The 12,265-nt window shown below is 33.2% G+C and overlaps 1 protein-coding gene across 1 annotated transcript in view; it reads right to left on the bottom strand.

Annotated features, from left to right (window-relative positions):
- The window catches only part of GK (glycerol kinase), a 75,897-nt gene that overhangs the window by 43,543 nt on the left and 20,089 nt on the right, over positions 1–12,265 (bottom strand). The window contains exon 4 of the mRNA XM_044669212.1: positions 6,629–6,706. Coding sequence (XP_044525147.1) covers positions 6,629–6,706 — 78 coding nt within the window. The remainder of the gene's footprint in view (positions 1–6,628; positions 6,707–12,265) is intronic.

The raw sequence follows: 12,265 nt of genomic DNA, 5'->3' as shown, positions 1-12,265 counted from the left end.
CTTATCAAGGACTACTTTAAGCTCTAAGTCTCCTTGAACTTGCCTTCCCAATTACTTTGTGCTATCCAATATCAAAAGAAAAATAGCTTTTAGCATTATAGAAGAATGCAAGGAGACTTGATTTTTGTATTCAACATTGTCAAGAGGATACAATATAATTGGTAGAACTGTCAAGAGAGAAAGTGTTCGATATGGTAGTCAGTAAGTACACTTCATTGATGTGAAAATATTAATTGAATTAAGACTACAGAAAATCAGAAAAGGCCTTTTTTTTTGCTTTTTGTTTATAAATCATGGAAGAGACTTCAGTGGAAAAGAATAATTTACAAAATGGAAGTGAAATAGGCCAAAATGATGAGAAAACACCCACGTTGCAAGACTGAGCTCAAAGTGCATTATCAATGATTGAGTAAGTACATTTTTTTTTAGAAGAAGCAGATCCAGAGCCAGCCACAATGGTAAAATCTTTGCATTTGAAGCCCAGAAAAAGAACTCAGCAAAAGCCATAGCACCAATACCTGAGGAAGTAACAGCAGCTGGATCTGAAGTACCAGAGGGAACAACAGCAACTGGAACTGAAGGACCAGGAGAAACTGGAGCAGCTAGAGTATTAGAAGAAATAATGGTAGTTCTAACTGTAACTAACTAGAGAGGGCCAGATTCTGGGTCCAAGAGCTCACCTGTCCACCACTTACAGAGTCACTTGCTGAACAAGTTGATCAGAGAAGAATTAACTAAGGTAAATGTACATATAGAGAGAGGACAAAGAAAAATGGTAAAAACTTTGGAGAAGCACAGTCTCTCTTATTTAATAGTCCTCTGAACTGCAGACAGGGACCAGCCTCATCCTGGTTCTAGGAAGGATATAATTTTTCTCATGATATAAAGCAAATGTATCTTAGCTTACTAAAAGGGACAAGTACAAGAAAAGGGCTTGATTAGCTTCTGTCAGTGAAAATACAACTGTAATGAAATGATGAATAGAATTTTGTGGAAGTACATTCCAACAGAATATTAAGCTGCAAAGGAACATTAAGTATTTTGCTAAAATCTCTGGTATGGAAATTTATAAAAATAGTCTAACAAGATAACACCTCCAAGAATGAATTCCTCTAAGGATAGAAATACTAGTCAAGATGAAATAAAAACACTCTCTAAAACTAAGAAAGGCATTAAAACCTTATAGGGTGCACCAAGAAAGAATGCCATGCAAAATTTTTTGAATTAGTAAATTTTAATAGTCTAATTCTTCTAATAAACAATGACAAGAGACCAAAATTGGGAAAGATTTCATATCACATTGGAGCAGTCTTATTAGTAATCATGTATAAAAAGTTTCTGTATTTTATTCTATAAAGTGTTAAAAGAATAAAAAGAGAATCCATATCCTCAAGCAAGTCTTTCATGTATACATGTGATTGCAGTTCATCACTTAGATCTTATTGCAGAGGAAATTATTTAAAATCTTTAGTCTTCAGGGCAAGCAAAATACTTTAAATTAATGGGAATTTAGATCTTTGTTAAAATGAACTAAATTATTCATTTAATGGAAAGGAAAATAAATGACAATAATAAAATATACAGGCAATTTGATGTTTATATTCTTCTTTGATAAAAGAATATTCTTAGAAGCCATCTTCACATGCATGAAGACAGTTTGTCAACAGCCTCTAAAGATGAAGATTAAGGAAATAAAAGATTGTAGAATAGATAATATGAAAATAGGGAACTGAAAATTGATGGTATAAAATAATTCAATCTATATTCCTTACAATAAGAGAAGGCATGGCACAGTTGAGGTGAGGAAAAAAATGGTTTTAAATCTTGCCTTTAAAAAATTACTAGTTAAATGACTATCGGGAAATTATAATCTTTTTGAACCTCAGGAAACTATTGGCATATAGTAAGTTTCAGATGTATTGTGATACATGAAGATGGAGGGAGTTCCCATACCAAAGAAATCATGACAACATGACATATTTCTTCATAGATGAGATATAGTAGCAATATGCACTGAATCAATGAAAGTCATTTCTTAGTTTCCTATAACCAAAAGATAAGCAATTTTAGTCTAGGTCCTTTGAAATGATTAATTAGATCAAACAAGTACAGGGATAATAATGGAAGACTTGTTGTCTCTCATATTATTCATCTGTTTATACTTTTTCAAATGAAGCAGAGGCAAGTTAGAGGTAGAAAATTATCAAAGGTTAAATATTCTTTATTTCTTAAATGGCTAAGTGGCATTAGAAAAACCAATTAGCCTGTGGCTTGTTATTTGTAGATAATTTAATTCTCTACTAAATTAGAAAGAGTAAATATATTTAGAGTATGTTTTTGATGTTACTGTAAATTGTGGAAGGATGACATTTCTTCAATAGTCAAGTAGTACAGTTAGAAAAAAAATGTTGAAAAGTCAGAACAATATCTACTTTTCTAATTGAATAATTTCCTTCCAGAATTAAGGAATGAACTAGTTTTAAACCAGGTCCAAATTTAGGGCTAACTCATATAAGGCACTGAAAGAAGAATACAATTCATAGAATTTAAAAGTTGGAAGGAATGTCAGTATCCATTAACTGAACTCATCATACAAAAATATATTTAAATGCCACATATACACAGGTTGACAGAGCTGAACATTTAAATTAAAGAAACGTAATAAACTTTGGAGAGGGCAATGAGGGGTAGAAACCTGTGATTTCATCAGTATGGGGAGCTTCTGGTATGGGAAATCCCTTTACCAAGGCAGATCAACAGCTCTATAATTTATAATCTTAGAAAGTTGCATAGGTCACCAGCAGGTGTCCTCTCCATAGTTACACAGAATATATCAGAAATAGGATTTGAACCCAGGTCTTCTTGACTCCAAAGTTAGCCCTCTATACACTATGGCCTCTGCCTCTCTCAATAAGCTTTAGATATTTTTATTCCATGTTTCCTTAACACTTGGAAACATGGTTCTGCTTCAAGCTTAAATAAGATAAGTGAACAAAAATTTTCCCTTGCCCTGATGTGATGACTATGCCAGGTTTATTCACTGGTTAAGCAATTGTGCAATACAAGGTAAAAAAGAATGATTAGAGGTTCTGCCTCAAATTTTTGAACTATAGTACTATTCCACATAATATAGTAAAGACCTTTCAAGATTCAAGACACTAAATCAAGAGCATTTACCTATCTAATGCTATCAAGTCAAACTCTATTAGTGTTTGATCAGTGTAGGTACTTCCTTCACTGATACATAACCCTTTTACAACCTAGAAAGTGGTCTTTGAGACCACAGAAAACAAAAACAAACATTTGTCAAAAAAATTTTTATGACAAGTTATACACACAGCGAGAAAAGAAAAGAAAAAATTGTGGAGGTATAAATGAATAGTTTTCTAGGGTCCAATTTCATGTTAGAAGTTTATTCAGTCATTTCTAACTGAGAAGTGAAATTGTTGAAAAACTTAAAGGTTTTCTGTTTTACTTAGTAATGAGCTCTGTTTATACTTGGTAAGAACTGAGTGAGGTTTAAGCAACCTTTGCATTCCAAGATCTGTCAATCAACCAAATCTAATAGAAAACAGATTAAGGAAGTGAATGGGAAAATTAAAGACAAGGAAAAGTAGAAAGGGTGTTGAATTTGGACTTAGAGCAGCAGGGTTAGAATTCTAGCCCTGCTACTTAGTATCCATGTGACAAAAGGCAAGTTGCTTAACCTTCTATGAGCCTGAATTTCCTTATCTAAAGAAAATAAAGTTTAAAAATACAATTGGAGAGGAGAAAAAAATGTTAAATGTAGGTAAAGGGAGAAAGTTAAAGGAGTTTAACAATTTACATAGGTACAGAGATAAAGTTTTGCAACCTGCTATAGTACACTAAGAAGTCTTCCTCACAAACTGATGTCCTGGTACATTAGGAAGCAATTACATGAAATAGCATAATTTTCAAAATAGATTCCCCCCCCAAAAAAACTCTTTCAGAAATAAAGTAGAGCTAATAAAAAACTGAAATATGATTAAGTGAAATAGGTTGGTAATCAAAAAGAAGATATTTAATAAAATTATACATACAACTTTTGTACTATTTAAATTAATTTTCAAAATGAGATATAAACTAAAATACATGCCATGGGGTCATAGATTTGGGAGTTGGAAGAAGCCTTTGAGGTCCCCTAGTCCAGTAACTTCATTTTACAGATAAGGAAACCAAAACTAAGTAACTTGTCTCTAGGTCAGGTAGGTAGTTTATTGGTAGAACTAGTAGGATTTGAATCCAGATCCTGGCTCCAAATCAGTTTTTCCATTATATCATGCCTCTTTAAAAAACTTAATTATCAACATAATTTACCATTTAGAATTCAAAGAAAATTTATAATCTCTGAAACTAAAAATAAGCTACTAAAGAAACAATTCAAATCTAAAATAACTAGTTAAAAACGTTATAATAGTTTTAATTAAGGTACCAAATACAGAACTACCAGAACAAAAATATTCTTGTGTCTTAATGTGAACATATTAGTATTTTTCTTAGCTGTTTGCACCTTTGAAAAAGTACTCTTCTTGCCAAATCATTCCACATTCTACACGACCAGTATGTGACAAGCCAACCAAATTTGGATTCCTTTTGTTCCAGATCATGTTCTAATTGTTCCATGGTGATATTCTCCTTAATTTATAATTACTTTATTTAGTAAGATAAGTACTTAATAATTATTTCATATATGCTGTTGCTGTGGTCCAAGATAAAATGAAAGTTGCTTTAAGTGATTGTCTTATATTTCCTAGTATATCCCATGGCAACTAGAACACCTTTAAAGGGAAATGTTTAAATTAATTCAGGGCAGCTGGGTAGCTCAGTGAATTAAGAACCAGGCCTAGAAATGGGAGGTCCTAGGTTCAAATCTGGTCTCTGACTCTTCCTAGCTGTGTGACCCTGAGCAAGTCACTTAACTCCTATTGCCCACCCTTACCACTCTTCTGCTTTGGAACCAATACACAGTATTGATTCCAAGATGGAAGGTAAGGGTTTTAAAAAAACTGAATTAATTAAATTAATTAAATCTATGATAGATTAAGAATTTATTCTCAAAAAAACTTATTAAATCAAAGGAATTATTCTAGTAACATTTGTTATTATTAATTTTTAAGTATGTATGTGGAAACATTCATAGCGTTTTACACTAAAAAGTACTTACCACTTTGGTTCCTTCCATACTTTAATATCATTATCCAATTGAACCATACTCAATTATATCCCTCACTACAGTAACTCTAAAATGGAAATAGTGCAAATTGTACAGCATCATTATTTTTATAATTTCTTGTATTTTCTCCACAAATATTTTGCTGCTAGTAATAGGACTCAGAAAATAATATTATGATATTGCTATGAGAGTAGAAATATTATTAGCTGCTGCAGCCTGGAAACAATTTTTTTCATCGCAAACTACAATGGTTATTATCAGCACTAGCATTCCCCTAGCTAATATCAAAATTTCAAAAAGTACTGATAACCATTTGCAATAAAGAGAATTACAGCCAAAAAAAAAATACAAATCAGTTTTGGGGCTGCCTAATTGGTGTTTAGCAAGCCTATATTAACTCAGTATTAGATTTACATTTAGAAACCAGAACAATTTTTTATATTTTGTTTTCTTTCCTAAAGCAAATAGGAACAGAATAAACCTCCTTTTCTTTTCTAAAATCTGGTTTCCAAAAAATAGAACAAAAACAAAACTTTGAATTGAGAAACATACTTGAAACAATACAAACTGAAATCAGTCAGGAAAGCATTATCTGAAGTCCTTTTATAATGAATGCCAAAATACCTAATCCTTTCTGAAACCAAGGGGGCAATTTTTCATCTTTTTTTTTTTTAATGGAACAACTGAGCAGAATTGAGGAGCAGGTTTATTACATTATACTGGGATCTGTGATGATATGGGGAGAAATGTGATTAAAATGTTGAACTATTGCAAGATAATGCCTGTATTATGGAAAATTTATAACTTCACCCTTTCACAGTGATTTAACACTTTTGACAACTCATCACACCAGCATTATTGTACAATATTTTTGCATTTTAATTGATGTGTGCTAATTAAATTATAATTGTTTAGACAGCAAAAGCTGGAGAGTAAAGGAAAATATAGGTAAAATAAGTTTAAAAGTTTTAATAAACAAGATATTGAATTTTTTCTTTAAAAGATATAATTACTGGGGCAGCTAGGAGGCTCAATAAATAGAGTAACAGGCACACAGATGGGAGGTCCTGGATTCAAATCTCACCTCAGACATTTCCTAGTTGTATGATCCTAGGCAAGTGCTTTATTCCCTACTGACTAGCTTGTAACACTCTTTTGCCTTGGAACCAATACAGAATATTGATTCTAAGATAGAAAGTAAGGGCTTAAGTAGGTAAATAAAATATATGATGGCAAGATGGATAGTGTTATTACTTATCACAATTTATTTAGTAAGAGATTTAAATTTTTTTCTTTAGATTACTTAAAATAAAAGTAGAAAAACATGAATACATTCTTTTTATTTCACATATCTATGTAACAATTATATATGCATCAATATATCATATAAATATGTACATATTGTTAACTGAAACAATATACATAATATCTTACCAACAGCATTGTAGAGGGGTTCTCCAGTGTATTTGTCCCAAATTATAGTAGTTTCTCTCTGATTGCTCACACCAATGGCTTAGAAGAAAATTAAAAAGATAGCATAAAAACATGTACAGAAAATTGTCAGAAAACATGTTAAGCTTAATTTCAAGTATAATTACAGATAAGTGATTATTGAATGAATTTCTAGAAAATATTTTGAAATTTCTGTCATGTTCCTCTTCAGTAGCCTAGGAAATATATTATCCGAGGGTATGATTTTGTAATACAACCAAAATGTACCTGGTATAGCAGAAAGAACGGTAACTTTAGATTCAGGAAGTGTGGATAAAAACTGTGGCCTCCCAACTTACTCATATGTCCTTGGATAAATCTATTACTTTCTAATCCCTTAGTTTCATCATTCATAAAATACTTAATGTCTTTTGAGATCCTAATCCCTGTTATAAATTTAGAATGCTTTCTTCCTCATTATATGCTAAAATGAGTTCAAATAGGCCCCAAATGAAAAAGACAGTTTTGCTGTTGAGTTTTTTGTTTGATCACAGCTTACTCTGCATAGTGGTATCTAGAACCGATCAAAGACTGTTCCTTTGGGTCCAACTGTCTTTCCCTTTTTCTAGGGTGCCAGTATTTTTCACAGAATTCTCTCAATATGCTACATGCACAGCTGTTTGTTTTTTTATCATTTTTCTAAAAAATTAAGTTTATATATTTAATTTAGATTTTTCCATGGTTACATGATTCATGTTCTTTCCCTCCCCTCTTCCCATCCCACTTCTGTAGTCAATGAGCACTTCCACAGGGTTCTACATGTGTCATTGATCAAGACCTTTTTCCATAATATTAACATTTGCACTAGAGTGATTGTTTAGAGTCTACATCCCCAATCATATCCCCATCGACCCATGTGATCAAGCAGTTGTTTTTCTTCTGTGTTTCTACTCCCCCAGTTCTTTCTCTGGATGTGGATAGCATTCTTTCTCATAAGTCCCTCAGAATTGTCCTGGATCCATGCACAGCTATTTAAAGTATAAGACTGATTTTATTATATAGTATGAAGGAATTGTAGCATACAAGCATGGAAATCCTGATTAGGAGTATGGTGTTGTGGCTGAGTGCCAGATCTGCTATGAGGAGACTTGATTTCAAATTCTGGTCTTCACTCTTACTTACTAGGCAACTCAGACAAATCAGTTCATCCCTCTTCATCTCCAAGTATCCTTGATCCCATCCCCTCCTGTTTTCTCTAATACATTTCTCTCACTATCATGCTCTTTACCTTCAGTGTCTTTCTATCCCTTCACTACTACTTACATTCATTTCCTGCATAATTAAAAAAAATTAAAAACTCTCACTTGATCCAATTTTTCCATATTTCACCTTCCAATATCAGCTAAACTCCTTGAGAATTGCTTATACACAGTGCCTCTCTACTTCTCTTTATCAACTCACTTCTAACCCCTCTACAATCTGACTTTCTGACCTCATTATTCAACTAAAGCTGCTCTATCTTATCAATGACTTTTAAATTTTATTATTTATCTTAAACATCCCCTTCTTTTTAAACTTTGAGTTCCAAATTCTCTTCTTTCTTTCTCCCTCTTTCCCCACTCACTATGAAGTAGAAAATTATGACATCAATTATACTTGTGAAATCATATAAAACGAATCATACAAAACATAGTTTCATATTACCTTCAAAAAAGGCAAAAGATTTACACTTCAGTTTGCATTTAGAGTTCATCACTTCTCTCTCTGGAGGTGATATTTTTTTCATCATTAGTCTTTTGGAATTGTTTTGGATCACTGAATTGATCAGAATAGCAAAGTCTTTTCCAGGTAATCATCATTATAATACTCATTACAGTGAACAATGATTTCTCAGTCCTTCTGCCTTCATTTTGTATCAGTTCATATAGGTCTCTCCATGTTTTCCTATAACAACTCCCCTTCACATTTCCCAAAGTACAATAATACTCCATCCATCACAATCATATGCTACAATTATTAAGCAGTTTCCCAATTGATAAGCATCTCTTCAATTTCCAATTTTTTGACACCAAAAAAAGGCTGATATAAATATTTTTGTATATAGAGGTTCTTTTACTTTGGACTCTGCTATACAGATTGTTGGATCAACGATTTGGCATAATTTGATAGCATTTGGGGCATTGTTACAGATTATTTTCCAGAATGGTTGAGCCAATTTACTACTCCATCACTAGTTCATCAATGTACCTATTTTCTCTCATTCCCTCCCATATATGTCATTTCTGATCGGTATGAGGGGATACCTTGGAGTTGTTCTGATTTGCATTTCTCTAATCAATGGTGATTTAGAGTATTTTTCATGTGACTATAGATAACTTTGATTTCTTCTTCTGAAAATTGTCTATCCATATCCTTTGACAATTTATCAATTGGGGGATGGTTCTTTTTATTATAAATTTGACTTAGCTTCCATTATATTTGAGAAATGAGGTTTTATAGGAGAAAATTCCCATAAAATTTTTTGATTATTACTTCATTGCCAATGGTACTTTTAATTTAATGCAAAATGTAGTTTCCCTGATAATCTCTTTTCACTAAGACTATATTTGTTTTTGCTTTCTCTGAGAATATGATTATGCCTTTCATAATTTTCTTGCATCACTCATTTCTTTTCCCATGTTTTCCTCCACCATTCCTAATTCTTTAACCCTACTAGGAATTCTTACTGGCCTTTGGTACAAATCAGCATTTTTCTTGCATTTTTCTTTGAGTCTTTCATTTGTATGTTTTTACATTGTTGTCTTTTAAGTTTCTGTGTTGGTCTCCCCTGCCATTATAGTGGATTTTTATGGTCAAGTTATTTTAATTGGTATTGTTTGCTCATCTTCCCAGTCTATTCCTTCATTTTAAATGTTATGTTAAGGCTGATCTCTGCTCCTTTGGAGTTGGGGAACTTTTAGGCTTTTTTGAGTTTCTGTTTCTGAGTTAGTTCTGGGAGTCTGCAAGTTTTCAGTGTTTCCAAGTGGTAATATCCTGAGAAAGGTGTGGTCATTGTTCTTGTGGTCTGCACAATGGTCTGATCAGGAAGGACTCTTGTTCCCCTGCAGCTGCAAATACCAATGCTCCTCTTGGTCCTGGAATGGTGACCAGATCCCTTACTCTCCTGCACCAGGACTCCTTTTGACCCTGAGACTGTTATCGGGGCCCCGTGCAACCAAGCACACGTGTTCATCTCTGCCCTTAAACTTTGACCCAGAAATGCTTAGAGGAAAAAGATTACCAATCAGCATCAGCTGCACCCAGTGCCAGCAAAGGATCCCCAATAATCCCTTTCTGACCAATTTTCCAACCATCTTACCATCTCTGGACTGAGAACTCTAAAAGCTGCTGTTGCCATTGTGTCCTCCCCACTGATGTGCCTCTGTTTCTGCCATGCTCCAGGCTTGTGTCCCTTACTCCCCTGCTCTCCCCTCCCAGTATCATAGACCTCTCCTTCAGGCTTCCTAAATTGTCTCAAGCTGGACAAATGTTTCCTTTTGATCTTTGGTTGGTTCTGTTACTCCAAAATTTAAGGTTTTATTTTAGAGATATTTAGAAGGAAATGTTGGAAGAGTTCAACTAAATTCTGGCCTGTACTCCATCATCTTCTCAATGATTCCTTGCCAAATTAAGTGGCCTTTGTTTAATCTTCATGTTTCTTGTCCTCTCTGAAGTATTTGACACTACTACTCACCTTTTCCTGCATATTTTAACTTTCTACCTTTCTGTTAAACTACTGGGTCTTTGATTTTATTTGTATGTATATATCCTATTTATACACAACGCAGATTGAAATTCCTATGCAATTCTTAAGTGTATATTTCCACAAATTCCTCAGAAAGAATACCTCAGTGGGTTGGAGGCCTTCTTTTACTATCTTGGACTTATATTTGAGTAGGTCTTGGTATGTAACATGCTCAACTAGTTATCCCATCATGCATGCCTTTAATAATATATTTTATACAACTTCTTAGGCTTAAGTTTCAGGTGATATTCTGCTGTGTACCATGTATCAGAAGCAGCAAGGTGCAGAGGAGAGAGGGATAGATTTGGAAGGAGTTAAGATGATCTCTGCTCAAATCTTAAGCTCTGCCACATAGTTTCTGTGTCAACCAGGTTAAGTCATTTCATATCTCTGGGGCTCATATCATCTATAAAACTGGGGGCTCAACAAAAAAAGTCCTCTAAAGGTCCCTTCCAATTCTAAATCTACAATCCTTTGATCTTTTCATAGTCTTTTTTGGTAACTTATAATTTGATTCATCCAAGAATATAGAAATCCACGATTCATAGCTATGTAGATAGAAATCCCTAGAAAAATAATGGTGTTAGGCTTTTATAGCAGTAAACAATCTAGCCTCAAATTTCCCAAACTCAGTTCAGCTCTATCTCCTCTCAGTCCTTTGATACACACACACATATACAATTAACTCTATCTCTCATGCTAGTTCAAACTAGATATCCCTATAAAGGTCATAGTCTGGAAAGTATAGTTTTCAATCATTAAATTTCTAGTGTGATTAGCTCAATCTTGGATTTAGTCAGGAAAGTTTATATCATTTATTTATTCTTTCTCTTCTACTCTCCTTCCCATCATATCTATCCAGAGAGATATGTTGATATATTTATAAGCATCTGAAAACAGTACCACTTGTGGTACCTCAACATCAATAGTGAGTCCTCATATTTCAACACATGACAAACTTTCTTCCAAGAAAGTAGCAAAAACCTTAAATATCTTATTTCCTTATTCTACACCTCAACATCTCAATAGTCAAAAGATATTAAACATGCATCACTATGTAATACACACCACAGGGTGTTGTTATATATTTTCATGCTAATATATGTTAGATATTTTGCCTATTTTGCCTTTGAGAAGATTCACCAATCCCCCCAACAAGTCAAAATTCTTTCTTAATAATAGCAGTAGGCGCCATGAAATCTTCAAATTCTCTTTCAGTTATTTGGCCATAGAGAGATGATCTGCCTTTCCTCTTCTCATGATTTTTCCAAGGATATGATCCATATATGCATATACTAATCATAAAAAATTTTAATAGAGAAGAAAAACACAAAGGTAAATAGTTTCTGATATTTTCTTGGTTACTTTTTTGTTAGAAACACTGATCTTCTCCTTGAGTTGTCTTGAAAACTAATCCTTGAGTATTTTGAAAATGAGTTCCTTTCAGCACAGATTTCTTTTTTATGTATTTGTTCAGTTAAAGTTAGAATTATTTCTTCTTATATCTCATTGACAGGTAGCCAGTTCCTGTTACAGTACATTGAGTACTGAAGTTCAAATGCAATGATTTCATTATTTTTTTTAACAAGAAAAATAATTATATTAATATGAGTACATCTGTTTCACTCTACATCTATGGTCCTCTTGATTTCACCTAGGAATGTTGAGATGAATAGGCTTGGCTAAGGCTCACAAGATTTCTGTAGGCTCATTTTCTTTTCAACTACTTCTCAATGATCTTGAGCTCCTCTAACATTCTCTTCCATAACATTTTCGCCTTGAATTCTTTCCAGTTTGTCAGGATGTATGTATGAGAGGTTGTGTGCTAGTGGCAGTCTTCAAGGATCCAGAAAGTA

The sequence above is a fragment of the Gracilinanus agilis genome, chromosome 3 (assembly GCF_016433145.1).
Source record: "Gracilinanus agilis isolate LMUSP501 chromosome 3, AgileGrace, whole genome shotgun sequence".
Lineage (NCBI taxonomy): Eukaryota > Metazoa > Chordata > Mammalia > Didelphimorphia > Didelphidae > Gracilinanus > Gracilinanus agilis.
The sequence above is the reverse complement of the archived record's forward strand: the minus strand, read 5'-3'. Positions and strand labels throughout refer to the sequence as shown.